At 43.8% G+C, this 15,000-nt stretch overlaps 2 protein-coding genes across 3 annotated transcripts in view; one reads left to right on the top strand and one right to left on the bottom strand.

Annotated features, from left to right (window-relative positions):
• Positions 1-7,214, bottom strand: part of LOC127933169 (serine/threonine-protein phosphatase 2A 56 kDa regulatory subunit gamma isoform) — a 9,304-nt gene extending 2,090 nt beyond the window's left edge. The window contains exons 1-14 of one of the 2 annotated variants that reach the window (XM_052529945.1): positions 7,000-7,214; positions 4,784-4,983; positions 4,554-4,664; positions 3,822-3,914; positions 3,603-3,733; positions 3,440-3,499; positions 3,256-3,364; positions 3,126-3,179; positions 2,875-3,045; positions 1,412-1,539; positions 1,222-1,323; positions 1,079-1,151; positions 850-966; positions 1-68 (exon numbers count right to left, since the gene is read on the bottom strand). The exon at positions 1-68 is cut by the window's left edge and continues 2,090 nt beyond it. In XM_052529945.1, the coding sequence (XP_052385905.1) occupies positions 1-68; positions 850-966; positions 1,079-1,151; positions 1,222-1,323; positions 1,412-1,539; positions 2,875-3,045; positions 3,126-3,179; positions 3,256-3,364; positions 3,440-3,499; positions 3,603-3,733; positions 3,822-3,914; positions 4,554-4,664; positions 4,784-4,983; positions 7,000-7,063 (1,481 nt within the window). In that variant the 5' untranslated portion in view covers positions 7,064-7,214. The remainder of the gene's footprint in view (positions 69-849; positions 967-1,078; positions 1,152-1,221; positions 1,324-1,411; positions 1,540-2,874; positions 3,046-3,125; positions 3,180-3,255; positions 3,365-3,439; positions 3,500-3,602; positions 3,734-3,821; positions 3,915-4,553; positions 4,665-4,783; positions 4,984-6,999) is intronic. The other variant, XM_052529947.1, reaches the window with a different exon arrangement.
• A 3,468-nt stretch (positions 7,215-10,682) lies between these two features.
• Positions 10,683-15,000, top strand: part of LOC127933156 (cytoplasmic dynein 1 heavy chain 1) — a 37,075-nt gene continuing 32,757 nt past the window's right edge. The window contains exons 1-8 of the mRNA XM_052529913.1: positions 10,683-11,023; positions 12,508-12,595; positions 12,737-12,910; positions 12,997-13,252; positions 13,597-13,783; positions 13,857-14,128; positions 14,217-14,444; positions 14,874-15,000. The exon at positions 14,874-15,000 is cut by the window's right edge and continues 950 nt beyond it. Coding sequence (XP_052385873.1) covers positions 10,771-11,023; positions 12,508-12,595; positions 12,737-12,910; positions 12,997-13,252; positions 13,597-13,783; positions 13,857-14,128; positions 14,217-14,444; positions 14,874-15,000 — 1,585 coding nt within the window. The 5' untranslated portion in view covers positions 10,683-10,770. The remainder of the gene's footprint in view (positions 11,024-12,507; positions 12,596-12,736; positions 12,911-12,996; positions 13,253-13,596; positions 13,784-13,856; positions 14,129-14,216; positions 14,445-14,873) is intronic.

Raw genomic sequence — 15,000 nt, forward strand, 5'->3', positions numbered from 1 at the left:
AAGGAGTCCTGAGGAAGATCTGATTTACGTCTGACGAGCGGCCGCTCCTTCCTCTGCTCCCTCGCCACCTGCGCACACACACACACACACACACACACTGACCATCATCACTCTCCCAGAATCCTCTCTGTTATTATAACATGTACGGGTCATTCAGTGTCAACTCAACCGGACGTTTCCAGCCATTTTTGACCTTCTTCTACTGAATGAAATACATAAATAACAAAATATTAAATGGCAAGGATGTATATCCGTCAATATACAGAGGGGTTAAAATGACCAAAAGACTTCAGAAAGATGTGTTGATTTAAAAAAAATGACAAAAAGCACTTGTTCAGGTTTTTCCCAAAGCAAGTCATTAAACATTTAATATTTCTTAACATCCGATTAGATTCTGGTTGTTAAAGTTTTGGTTTGGTTAGTTGGTTTTTAAGGCCCTGTCTGTTTCAATGCCACAGATATTGTGCAGATTGTTGAATCTTGGGTTACAGACATGGGGAAGAGAGTTATGGGAAAAGTTTATATATATATATATGTTTGTGAAATCATCTTTCCAGAGTAATTTCTTCCTGTAATCGAGCTCTGAATCTCAGGTGATAACTGTTGTTTTCACCCCTCTCAACAAAATAAGTATCGATTCATCCACAGCACTTTAATGAAAACATGAAGCCGAGGAAGTTTGTGGATTGTGGTTGATTAGACTCGTCTGATGAGACAGTGAATGGATCCTCTAGTGGCCCACAAACACTCGTTCAGCTGGGGATTTAGAAGAAACGTGGGTCCTGCTTCTCCATATGGCCACACATGATGATGATGATGATGATGATGAAGCTCAGATCTCTGAATTACCTGAATGGCTCTGGCCTGCACTGTCTTTTTTAACATCTGAACATCTTCTATAAAGGGACCATCAGTCTCCATTTCTACAGGACTGTTTAGTGCAGACGGATCAACACACAAAGTGAACTAGTGGAGCAGAGAGTGACAGAAACAGAGACATGAGCGTTACAGAGAGTCAGAAGAGACAGACTGAAGCAGACGGAGGTCAGTGGAAACCTTGTGTTGGAGAGGAACACACCTGTGGGTTAGATCTGGCCAGATTCTCGATCTTCATCCAGGCCTCCTCTCTCTCCTTCAGCTTGGCCTTCTCTCTGGAAGCAGAAGCGTCAGGGTTTGAACTCATCTCACCTGAAACTACGCTGGGTTTGAGGCTCAACTCACTTGTTCTTCTCGGCTCTGAACTGTTGTGTGCAGTCGTCAAACAGCTTCTGGTTCATCTCCATGAAGAGCTTGAGTGCGTTATAGATCAAGCCGTGAATGGTCCTGCAGAAGAGAGAGGAAGAGTGATGGAGAAACCCTCACAGACACATCGAGCTCGGAGCATCCTAACAGAAGGAAACGGGACTCTCACTTGTTCCAGTGGCTCTTGGAGTTACGGTAAAGCGCCGGGAACATGATGGGTAAGATCTTGGCTGCGTTGTCACTGATGAGACTCATGATGTACTCGTTATTCCAGTAATAAAGCGCTCTCTCGGCCACCTGTCAGAAACACACGTCACGTCAGATTTATTTGTATAACGCTTGTCACAAGAGAGATTACTCACAAACTGTAGTCTGTTACTGACTCCAAATGACACGACAGAAATTGTAGTTTGTAACTAAATCCACTACATTACACATTTCAGGTGATAAAATCAGACTACTTTTATATAATTTATGAATCCTGTGTGTTCTGCGTGTCTCTGAGAGAGGTTTGGTGTACTACACACATACTGAAGTCAATATATGAACATGATCTCTAGAACTACTCTGAGAGTCGCTTCATGAGCACTTTATCATTTCTTTTGACTAAAACTATCATTATATCATAAACAAACAGAAACCTAATGTTCTTCATGGCAAGATAAATAAAAATAAAAATTCGGTTGAATTTGAAGAAACCGTGACAGAAATATTGCTTAATGTAATGATAGTACTTCTACTGCTATTTTTTTATGTTTAAAAAAAAAGTTAATTAGAGATGATGTCAGTCAGTAAATAAGAAAACAAAGTAGATAGATTACTGAACATTTGAAAGGGTCACGATCTCTAGCTATAGTGCCTGTGAGCTTCGATAGAGGCGATTCTTATCATTTGGCCCTGGACTCCATTTCCCATAATCCTTTGCCCAGACTCATCACCAATTATAGTCACCAGTCTCTCATCACCTCATCAGTCACACACTATATATAACTCTTACTGATGTTTGATAGCCTGTGATGTTTCCTAGTTTCCTTGTTTTTTGAGTTTCCTTGCCTTCATGCTTTTGATCTTGGACTGTTTCTTGTTTTTGATTGTGTGCTGCCTGTCCTGATCATTGCCTGTTTATTGGATTACTCCTTTGGATTTTCTTGGATATTACTGTTTTGCTGGTGTTTGACCCTGAGTAAGATCTTACTAAAGCTGCATTTGGATCCTCCACTTCATTGCCACAATGTTTACATTACAGAAAGAAAGAAAGTGTTGCTTTACTAGTTACTTGGGAAAGTAATCTGATTACATGACTCGCGTTGCTGTAATGCGTTACCCCAACACTGATGTAATCATGCAATCAGTAAAAGTAACTGGTCTAATTATGAATATTTTTAAATGTAACAATTTCAAGGTTCATTTTACAAAAATCTCAATTTTATTCTTTCCTCAACAGCACACTCATACTCTTGATAGTTTATAACATTCTATTCTTATTAAGTGTATGTTGGTTCTTTTCGTTGTTTCACTGTTGGATGAGGAACATGTCAGTGCTCTACATCACATGTATGTAGTATGAAGGAGACAAAGAATGAATCTGGATCCTTCTGGAGCTCTGACTGACGTCTGAAACTCTTCACTCACCTGGAAGTGAGGACTGGACACACACTTGGCCAGCTGACGGAAGAGCGGCTCCATGACCTTCACGAACTCGGACGGCTCGATCACGTCCAGGATCTCCTCCAGCTCGTTGAGGAACATCACCTCCTTCGGACTGTGAGTCTTGGGCCAGTATTTGAGGAGAGCCATGACCACCTGCACAGCGGCAGCAAAGCCTCATGGGTCGCATCAATCCCATAATGCACTGAATGCTGTCTGAGCGTGTGTGGTCTTACCGGTTCAGTGAGCGTGCTGTCCTTCTCCAGGAACTGAACCACACAGTACGCCAGCTGGAGCGAGACGAGACGGTGTTAAGCGCTGGTCAGTGTGAGTGACCGGTGTGTAATGAGCGGAGCGTGGACTGACCTGCGGGTGATAGACGCTCAGAGACTTCACTTTGTGCAGCGGCAGTAACACCTTCAGCAGGAAGATCTTGTGCTCCTCTTTTAATGGTAAAGCAAAGCCGTTGATGATGCTGTCGGACAGAAGAAACACAGCTGTCAGAGACCAGAAGATTTCCCAGCATGCACCGGGACAGCTGATGTTTTACCTGCCCAGGATCTCCAGTAACTCTGCGATTCCGTTGTGATGCTCCGTCTCGTAAATAAACCTGCAAACACACACAGAGAGACACTTACACACAAACCTGAACCTTCTTCCAGAGAAGACTGTGTTATCAGACCACTAACACTGAGCATGAAGGCACTGCTCACCTGTAAAATATGTTATTAATTTGCTTTCTAATGTACGCGCGCAGCCCGAGAAACTTCCCGTATATTCGGTGCAGGGTGGTTTTCAGGAAATCTCTCTCTCGTGGATCTTCACTGTCGAACAGCTCCAGAAGCTGAAATCAGTTCAGAAGCAGTCTCTCACACGTCTGAACTCAAACTGAGACTTCAGCTTCTATACAGTGAAGGGAAATATCTGCATACCTGCATCACAAACTTCTGGTCAATGTATTTCTTTGCGATATTCGGCTGAAAGTCGGGCGACTCTAGAAACCGCAGGAAAAACTCGTACACCAGCTTTGAGAAACAGAGAGATATTATATTTATATATGAGGATACTGATATTTTTCAGGATTCACAGATGAATAGAAACATAAAGAAGAACAGCATTTATTTGAAATAGAAATCTTTTGCAACATTCTAAATGTCTTTACTCTCACTTTGGATCAATTTAACGCATCCTTAATGAATAAAGTATTAAATAACAAAAAAACAACAACATTTGAATAAAAAGTCAAAATAACATTCAAGATTTTTCGTCTTTACGCCTGACTCTTGAATGGAAGTGTGTCACAGTTTCCACAGAAATATTGTGCTGCTGTGTTTAACACTGATAATAATCAGAAATGTTTCTTGAGCAGTAAATCATCATATTTTCATGATTTCTGAAGATCATGTGACACTGAAGACTGGAGGAATGATGCTGAAAATACAGCGGAGCATCACAGAAATAAATTACACTTTAACACAGATTCACACAGAACACAGATGTTTTACACTGGAAAAAGGTATCACTATTTTTACTGTATTTGTGATTGAATAAATGCAGTTTCTGAGTAATTATTCCTAATGTGTGGCCGGCCGTGTAGCAGCTCATCACTGGTTGTGCACTGGACAGAAGTGGTCAGATACGCTGTGAACGGTGTCAGGAAGCACCTGTAGATGAGGCCACGCTGCTTCCAGAGTCGGTTCATCCTCCTCCGGGTCGAACTCTGCTCCCGTGGGGTTCGATGAGGGCGGAAGAGCCCTGAACATGTTCACCGCAAACTGCAACACAGACACAACATCAGCTCCCTGACCCTGAACAGCATCTCACATGGGTCATGCGTGTGAAGAGCATGTGAAGTCCGTGTCAGTGAAGAGTGAGAAGATCATGAGGGACTCACCATGTGCACCACCTCTGGGTAGATGGGCTCCGTGATCACACTGCGGTTGTGGTTGATGTACTCCACCATCTCGCTCAGCGCCGCCCGCTTCACCTCCTTCCATTTCAGGTCACTGAGCGGATCACACAGGAAGTCGAACAGAACGCAGCACTGACGCAGCTTCTGGATGAAGAGCTTCTCCTGCTCGGCCGGAGCCACATCTGGAAGAGACCATCAGACCAGGATGAAGATGATGAAGATGATGAGGAAGATGAAGATGATGAGGATGATGAAGATGATGAGGATGATGAGCTCAGTGCATGTGATACACAGAAGCCCACAGGTGCTTATTAACTGTGATAAAGGTTTCTTGTGTGAGGTTAACCAGTCCCTTTCCCAACATTAAAATGGTTTGAGATCAAAATCTAGACTTACATTCTCAGGCCGAGCTGATCTGAGCTGGACTGATGTTATAATACAGGTCTAATCACGTCACACACACACACACACACACACACAATATCCTGTTTAAACACCGATAGTAACTCTCTTATGAGCTCTTTCCACATTCTTCTCAAATCTTTCAGAGCGGTTCCTGTCTGTTGTGATTATGATTTCAGTAGTGGCACATGCTCCGCACACGAGAGTGTTATCTGATCCGAACCAAACGCCAGCAGTGTATTACATGTTTACATGAGAGCACGTGAAACACACAGAGCATCGGTAAAGAGAAGCGTCACGTTTACACACACACTGAAGGGACTAACCGATATCTGGTTAAAGTCGACTTCAGCCGTAGTTCATATGAATCCGTAAAGCCTCTGACACGTGGATAAAAGCATCGCTCTCCGACTGACTCATAGAATCACTTCTGAACCTTCCAAACCATGTAAAGTACCATATAAACATTATATCAGCCACCATATCGGTTTGGGCCGATGAAAGTTCATGTTTACTGTTATCGTTATCAGCCCTATAAGAAAATTTGGCAGATATATGAAAACCGCTAAATAATAATAATAGATAATATTTCCTTCAGAGACACTTTAGATGCACAGTGTGCTCCATGATGCTTTTTTAATAACTTGAAATATGATTGGAAACTTGCACTGGTTCAAACTAATCTGCTGTACTGTATATGTTTGATTTATGTTGTAGTATTTCAGACAGGTAACAGTGAGACTCTTTCTGTGATCAGGTGTTCAAAATGAAATAAAAATCGCGATTTTGATTTATCGACCAATATATTGGTTATTGGTTTTCAAATTTAAAGAGATATTGGTTATCGCTCACACACACACACACACACACACACACACACACACACACACGTTTGTTTCTGTGTAAAGTGTGTTCATCCCATAGGTGTAATGGTTTTTATTCTGTAGAAACTGTATATTCTATCTCCCTTCACCAACCCTACACCTAACCCTAACCCTCACAGGAAACTTTGTGTATTTTTACTTTCTCAAAAAAACTCATTCTGTATGATTTATAAGTGTTTTGAAAAATGGGGACATGGGTTATGTCTCATAAGTCACGCTCTCCTTGTAATACCTGTGTCATACCCATGTCATTATACAGACACACACACACACACACACACACACACACACACACACTCTCTCTCTCACACACACACACACACACACACATCTTGCTCTCTCTCTCACACACTCACATACACTCTTTGTCTCTCTTTCACACACACACACACCACACACACACACACACACACACACACACACCGTCACTCTCTCTATTACATACACACGCTGGCTCTCTCTCTCTCTCTCTCTCTCCCTCACACACACACAAACACACACACATACACACACACACACTGTCACTCTCTCTATTACACATACACGCTAGCTCTCTCTCTCTCTCTCTCTCTCACTCACACACACACACACACACACACACACACACACACACACACACACACACACACACACACACACAGGGTTTACTCTCTGTCACTTGTGTGACCATTGTATGCCATTCAGAATGAGAGAAATGCTGTTAAACAGTGTAACACACAAACACAACCCCCTTCCTTCTGCTCTGACCTCACTTCCTGTGACATCACTGCTGGAGTGGTGGGGGGATGGGCAGGAGACGCTAACTACAGCCTTCGGTCTCATGCAGTGCCTCAAACACACAGATCGGTCAGGAAACGAGGCGAGTGACCCTCACAGTCCATCAGCGAGCGGCGTGAGACATAGATCACTCACCTCTGAAGTGCATGAGAGCCACCGGCGGGAACGGCCCGTTGGGATTAGGAGCGTCTACCACCATCCTGCCTCAGACGAGCTGCATGTCAGCACACGCCGCAGATAAAACACAGAAGCTCCTACACCGCCAGAGCAGACTCCATTTGAACACAAAAGCTGAGCAGAAAATGAAGCTGTGTGCTGGAGGAACCGACTGCTGGATGATGTCATCAGGAGCTGCGAGCCCATTGGTCCACTGCACACAGGAGCAGTGACATCAGCAGGCCCCTGCAGGTGGAACCCTATTGGTCTCCTGCCCAGGAGGAGGCGGGACTTACGGGTCCTCAAGCACACATCTAAAGCTGTCACGCCTCATTACTCTGTGTGTGTGTGTGTGTGTGTGTGTGTGTGTGTGTGTGTGTGTGTGTGTGTGTGTGTGTGTGTGACACTCCTGCTGAAGCCTGAGAAAACAAACAGAGAGGCACTGAACAACACAAAGACTCTGAATCACTCCTGCACTGAACGCAGCTAATCCTCACATCTTCCTGTGCATCAAACTCCACCACTAACACACTGCAGCACACAGAGCTCTTCTGATCCACTACTAAAACACTTCTCATCCACAGCCTCCTTTTCAAATCACACCAAAGATCATAAAAACTACAAGCAAACAGCCTTCCTTCAGTTTTACATTAGAATCTGAGATGTTCACAGCGGGCTGGATCAGATACTTCAGAGTGATAAACATGAAAATAATAGTGTTGTTAATGTTTAAAATTCAAATTCTGCTTTGAAGATTCAAATAGGCTCTACAGAAGACAATAGAGTCGCTGTTAAACTGAAGGATGTTTCTGCAGTTGCTGTATAACAGGATCTCCTGTGACATCTGCTGAAGGATTTATAACATTTATCCTGACAAACACACACAAACTACTAATCCTAAACTACTTTCCATTCAAAGTCAATATTTATGAATGCAGTTCAGCGGGGCATTGATCTGGTGCTGGATTCTGTAAGGGCAAACAGGATGCTTTCAAATAAGAAATAAGATAACCTTGTCTGTCTTGGGTGATTCTGACTCTGATAAAATGATGATTTTAGAGCGTTTATTCTTATATTATTGGCTTGTTTAGTTTAGGTCTTAACTTTCAGTTCACTCATTGATTCAAGAATTGAGCGCATGTTTCTAGTGCTTTCATGAGTGTCAGAGAGCGAGGCTTTGACAGAAGTGTGACACTAACCCAGCGGGTGTCTAGTAGATGATCTGGAAGACAGCGTGTCATTGAGATGCACGAGCATCCACTGAGATCTAAATTATGCATGACTCTGCATCCTGCTGATTAAAGAAAGACCAGAATCCACTGGAGCATCAATTCTTAATATAAGGCCTGATTAGAACGGACAAATCTGATGCAGTCGAGATCAGCAGTGAGGCTTTTAAAGAAGTCTCTTCTGCTCATCAAACCTGCATTTATTAGATCAGAAGTACTTGATTACTATATTATTACTTAATTATTGATAATAATCAGAAATGTTTCTTGAGCAGTAAATCCTCATATTATTCTGATTTCTGAAGATCATGTGACACTGAAGACTGGAGGAATGATGCTGGAAATACAGCGGAGCATCACAGAAATACATTACACTTTAACACAGATTCACACAGAAAACAGATGTTTTAGATTATAATAATATTTCAGTGTGTTTGTGTGATGTGCTGGTGTCTCTCGTTAGAGGCTTTGCTCGTCAGGAGGCCGTGGCTCTCTCTGAATCACCTGAGAGTGTGTCCAGCGGCAGCAGCTCTCGCTCGAGGCTGACGGGGAAACACGAGGCGCTCAGTCTGCGATGTTTCTTCAGAGCGCTGGGGTCAGACGTGTGTTTGGAGCGCAGCAGCTGAGCGCTGGGAGGCTTCCTGGAGCACACACTCTTCTTCTGAAACCAGAGTCACACACAGCAGCTTCCTGTTACACACACCACTTCCTGCTGGAGGAATCAGTTATCCACGGATCTGTGCTATATTCCCAGCAGAATGAGACCGGCTGTTTTACACTCAATAGTGTTTGGACAGTAGTGTGATCTTCTGCGGTTCATGTTTCCTTCGGTCAGATCTGTTAAATGTTGTTGTTTACCAGCATGACTCTGGAAATACTATAATACTGATTCTCCTTAAACTTACATAGTAATACAATCAAATGAACTGGTGTTTAAAAGCAAATCAACTGAAATTAAAGAGATTTTATATATAGACCTGTGCTGTGCTAATAATAAATAATATTAATTTCCATGTTTGAATAATAAATCACTATAAACAGGTTCCATCGGATTTATTCCTGCTGAAGTTAAGATAAACACTTTATAAAGTCTAGCTGAATACTGGTAAAATAAATAAAAAAATCTAACATGAGGTGCTGCGAAGTCAAATCATCTGAGAGTTGACCACTTTTCATCCTAATAATCGATATTTACCTCATTATCAGAGCCCTGATCATCTTCATGCTGTTTGCTTCCCCTTCTGCTGGATCTCTCAGACTGAACATTTATGACAGAACAAGATACAGACTGTTAATTGAGCTAATCTAACTAAAAGATGATCTACGAATATAAAAGTTAATCCATCAAAGAACTTCTTAAGTGTCACCTTGTCTTTCTTTGACTTGTGCGGCATCATGAGTGACAGATCTGTGAGCGCGCGCGGGATTGACACTCACACGTGCGCGCGCGGGCTGGCAGGTGCGTGTCTCGTGACGTCAGTCGCTCAGGTCCAGTGCTGTCCAGACTCAGTACCGTTAATCAGTGTCTTCGTTCTGTTTATTTATTTGTGCAGTTTCCACAATGTTTAAGTTTTTTACAAGTGTGTAGTTGTGTCCAGGTACAGAACCCGAATAATCAAATGTAGAACAGCACTGCGTAGTGTTCAGTGTTTAAATATACAGTCAAAACAAATGTATTCAGACACTTTCAACATTTCTCACATTATCACTGTTTATTCGCTATAATTTAGATAATGGTAATAAATTATAAGAAGAACTCAGAACAGTCAGAACAAATTAATATTGATAACGGCAGATAACTTTGATAGAAATGTATGCAATGGATTACAATCAACCAAAACTTCAGAGAATTTTTTTTACACAATAATCAATACTTTGTTGATCATTTACCAAGCGATGCTTAAGTAGTCCACTGTCTTTGGGTATAATGTCAGTTTTCTTTATTTTGCTATACTCACTTAAATAAATGAACTACACACACTGGTAAACAAAATATATAGAAAATTATATTTGGTGTCTGAATAATTTTTGGACATGAAAAACATGAAAAATAACCCAGAAACATAAAACAAATAAAAAAGACTTTCAATCAGTCTGACACATTTTATAAGAATTATTTTGTCAATACAATACAAATTCACATGTATCACTAGCATCAGCTGATATGCGATTAATATTATAACGGGCACTCATAACCTCATTTTCATATGCATTGTTTATTTTATTGTTTGTTTGTTTTTTTTTCGTATATTTGCAGCAGAAACGGTTTTTCTTTGTTGTATTGCAGTAGATACGCGCGAGCGCGTGACGCTTCTCGGCTTTCTGGGATTTGTAGTTCTCGTGTCACCTTCACTCGTTTGTTCGGCCGGTGGAAAAACTACATATCACAGACTTCCGTGAAACAATAAGGTTCGGCGACGCGCGGGGCGCTGGTCATTCCGGTGATGAGTTGGAGTCCGTGATACAACGGGTCTCTCTCACAGCTCCATCATCGGTTCTTTGCGCTTCGCTGCGGCGGGAAATGTCTGACGGTGGCGGAGGAGAGGACGGCGGCGGCGGGATGGAGGTCTCTGCCGCTGTACAGACGGTAGCGGACGCGTCGGTTCTGCAGAAACACATCCGAAAGCTCGTGCCGCTGCTACTGGAAGATGGCGGCGACGCGCCCGCTTCTCTCGAGAGCGCGCTGGAGGAGAAGAGCGCGCTCGAGCAGATGAGAAAGTTCCTCTCAGATCCTCAGATTCACTCGATTCTGGTGGAACGGAACGCGCTGAAAGGTTAAAAGTCGCACGGCATGATCATGCATTAAACACACATTAAGGGTTAAAGTCTCTCACACGTGTGATTAAGCTCAGATGACCTGCATCTCGATATCTGGGCGCGGTTTTGCTGTGACTGTCATCGATCTAATGATATTTTACAGCAATCAATCATCGCAGGGTCTGTGTAGCCCCGCCCTGTCTGAGGCGCAACTGTCAAAATTATAGTTCACCATATGTTAATTTAAAAAACGGTGATGTAAAGAGGCTGATGGTGAAAGTGACTAATAAGTGATTGATGCGCGTTCAGGGCGTGTTTGCTGCACTGCAGATCAGTGACGTCACGATCGACGCCATCTGATCGAGACTGCGTCGCTCTGTGCTCGCGCGCGGGTGTGTGTGTGTGTGTGTGTGTGTGTGTGTGTGTGTGTTCAGACTCCAGCAGTAACGCAAAAAGCGGATGCTGAATTCGGGATGTGACGGTATCAGATTCAGCATGGACCACGGTATTACCGCGGTATTGAAATAAGTTACAATAGTTGTCATAATACAGTAACACCTGTTGGGTTTAATAGCTTTTTTCTTATAACAAACACAAGTGAACGTTCCAATACAATAAGAAAATACACAAAACATGTATGAAGGAAATGTTTCAAACAGATTAAAGTGCAAAATAATTAAAAAGAACAATAGCTGACACATTACAATAAGATCTCGTTAGTTAATCTTAGTTAATGGATTAACATTAGATATGAGCAATAGCTACATTTGCTACAGAAGTTTTTATTCTGTGTTTAAAAAATACAGCTGTTCGTGTTATCCTCATTAAAGAATACAGTTACAACTTTAAATTTTATTAAAATGTTATTAAATGTTCAATGTAATAATTTTTCTCTGGTAGTTTGTGTTAATTAATGAATTAACTAATAGAGGCTTAATGGAAAGGGCATATCTAGGGCATGTTGTAGTTCAGATTATAATGTAAAAGTATGAAAATAAATATCCTGTTAAGTCTAATTCAGGTGTTCAGTGATGTGTCGTAGTAAACACGAGTCCGAACGCGTTTCAGTCCTTCAGTCCTGTTCAGGGTTGCCAGGTGCTCACAACAGATCCCTCCTATTCATGTTCCAGGAGATAAATATCATCAGGTTACTGCGAACACAACTGTGTTAAAGATGCTGATCCGGGGGAAAACTGCAGACTTGGCAACACTGCTGTTGTGTTTACGGTGTTACCGGGGCAACGGCTCCCTCAGCGCCCCCTGCTGTCAGACGGACGGCGCTTCAGTGCGCTGCTGTGTGTTTAAACCGCTGATGTGGAAACATTTCTTAAAATGTATTAATTGGTTAAAATGAGGAATAATTTGTAATGAATTAATCACTGTATTTTGAAGCGCCAGTATATTTAGTCTATACATGCTGCTGATTTATTTCACATGCTCATGTTTTCTTCATGTCAGACGTGAGCTGATTGATCACTAACGGTTGTGTGTTGTTCTGCAGAGGATGTAGGAGATGAAGGAGAGGAGGAGCGCGAGTGCATTTCCTACAGCATCAGCATCGACATCCACTACGGGCTCAAATCAAACAGGTGTGTGTGTGTGTGTGTGTGTGTGAGGAGCTGATGTGTGTGTGTGTGTGTGTGAAGCTGATGACTGTGTGTGTGTGTGTGTGTGTGTGTGTTTCTGTGTTCTGGTGTTGTTGTGTTCTGATGATATCCGTGCTCTTCCAGCCTGGCTCTGATCAAGCGGACCGCTGTGATCGATGCAGATAAACCCATCTCCACTCAGGTGCGAGTCCTGACTCTGAGCGAAGACTCTCCGTACGAGACGCTGCACTCCTTCATCAGCAACGCTGTGGCTCCCTACTTCAAGTCCTACATCCGGGAGTCTGGTAAAGCTGACAGGTGAGGTCTGCTCGGAGCGAGAGAGAGTCAGGTGAGAGCCGGTCCTCACTGTGTGTGTGTGTGTGTGTGTGTGTGTGTGTGCGCAGGGATGGGGATAAGATGGCTCCTTCGGTGGAGAAGAAGATCGCGGAGCTGGAGATGGGCTTACTGCACCTGCAGCAGAACATCGAGATCCCCGAGATCAGTCTGCTCATACACCCCATCATCACCAACGTGGCCAAGCAGTGCTACGAGCGCGGAGACAAGCCCAAGGTCACAGACTTCGGAGATAAAGTGGAGGATCCCAGCTTCCTGAACCAGCTTCAGTCCGGAGTCAACCGCTGGATCCGGGAGATACAGAAGGTTTGAGATGTGCTTCAGATCACCTTCTTCTGTTACACTCTAATGCTGCTTTGACACCAATTTTTGCTTCTTTTTAATCTCTGAATAAAACGGATCAGTTTCTTTCTACATGTTATCAGCCTGTATGATCCATAAAAGCCTGAAGCAGCAAATATGATGCTGAACAAAACGTGTACCTTATCTTATTTCTGTTTTCATTCAAGGTTCAATGAATTTTTCAATGTCAGAAAGTTAAGTTTCTTATCCCTGATGCTGATCTGTGTGGAGCTCATCTGCAGTGTTTTTGGTGTATATGTGAGGCCTACAGTCGATGAGGGTTACAGGATTGTGTCGGTGTGTTTCAGGTGACTAAACTGGACCGAGACCCGGCGTCTGGAACGGCTCTGCAGGAGATCAGCTTCTGGCTGAACCTGGAGCGAGCTCTGAACCGCATCCAGGAGAAGAGAGAGAGTCCCGAGGTGCTGCTGACGCTCGACATCCTCAAACACGGCAAACGCTTCCACGCCACGGTCAGCTTCGACACAGACACGGGTGAGCCGTCTGTCCGAGGGAGATCTCACGCTGTGCTCCGTCACGCTTGTGACCGCTCTGCTGTTTCTCTCAGGTCTGAAGCAGGCTGTGGAGACGGTGAACGACTACAACCCTCTGATGAAGGACTTCCCTCTCAACGATCTCCTGTCGGCCACTGAGCTGGACAAGATCCGGCAGGCGCTGGTGGCCATCTTCACTCACCTGCGCAAGATCCGAAACACCAAGTACCCCATCCAGCGTGCGCTGCGTCTGGTGGAGGCCATCTCCAGAGACCTGAGCTCTCAGCTGCTCAAAGTGCTGGGCACCCGCAAGCTCATGCATGTAGCGTACGAGGAGTTTGAGAAGGTACTCGCCCCTCGGCTTGAGAATAACACACAGAACCAAACCAGATCGCAGATTAGAGTTTCTGAAGTCTTGTTTGCTTCCTGCGCAGGTGATGGTGGCGTGTTTCGAGGTCTTCCAGACGTGGGAGGACGAGTACGAGAAGCTGCAGGTGCTCCTGAGGGACATCGTGAAGAGGAAGAGGGAGGAGAACCTGAAGATGGTGTGGCGTCTCAGTCCGGCGCACAGGAAGCTCCAGTCCCGCTTGGACCACATGAGACGCTTCAGACGACAGCACGAGCAGCTGAGAGCCGTCATCGTCCGAGTGCTCCGACCTCAGGTGTGACCCCAGCGGCTTCTGACCGTTCTGTTGTTGACCAGTCAGAGATTAATGATTCCTGACCAGGAAACCTGCTTTTCCTTTTGCGTTTGTGTGAAAGAGTCTGCGATACCAGGATGACTTAAATTAAATTAAATTCATGCATTTAGCAGATGCTTTTATCCAAAGTAACTTTGTGGAAACAGTTTTTACCTGATATTGTTCCCTGGGAATCGAACCCACAACCTTGCGCTGCTAACGCAATGCTCTAATATTGAATTGAGTTCTAATATTATCAGCCAACCAATCAGAAAGCTTCAGAGCGTATAGAGCTGACTGCAGTGATCCGGATGAGTCTGTGATATTTACCTGTTATCTACAATAACACACCCTGGAGTCTGCTGACGGACCAATCAGAACAGAGCTAATGCAGTCTTTGTCTCTCTCCAGGTGTCTGCCGTTACCCAGCATGCTCAGGGGAAGACGGCCGAGCCCGACGATATGAAGGTGGCCGAGGTGCTCTTGGATGCCGCAGACGTCAACGCCATCGAGGAGGTCAATCTGGCCTACGAGAACG

The sequence above is a fragment of the Carassius gibelio genome, chromosome A17, assembly GCF_023724105.1.
Source record: "Carassius gibelio isolate Cgi1373 ecotype wild population from Czech Republic chromosome A17, carGib1.2-hapl.c, whole genome shotgun sequence".
Classification (NCBI taxonomy): Eukaryota; Metazoa; Chordata; class Actinopteri; order Cypriniformes; family Cyprinidae; genus Carassius; species Carassius gibelio.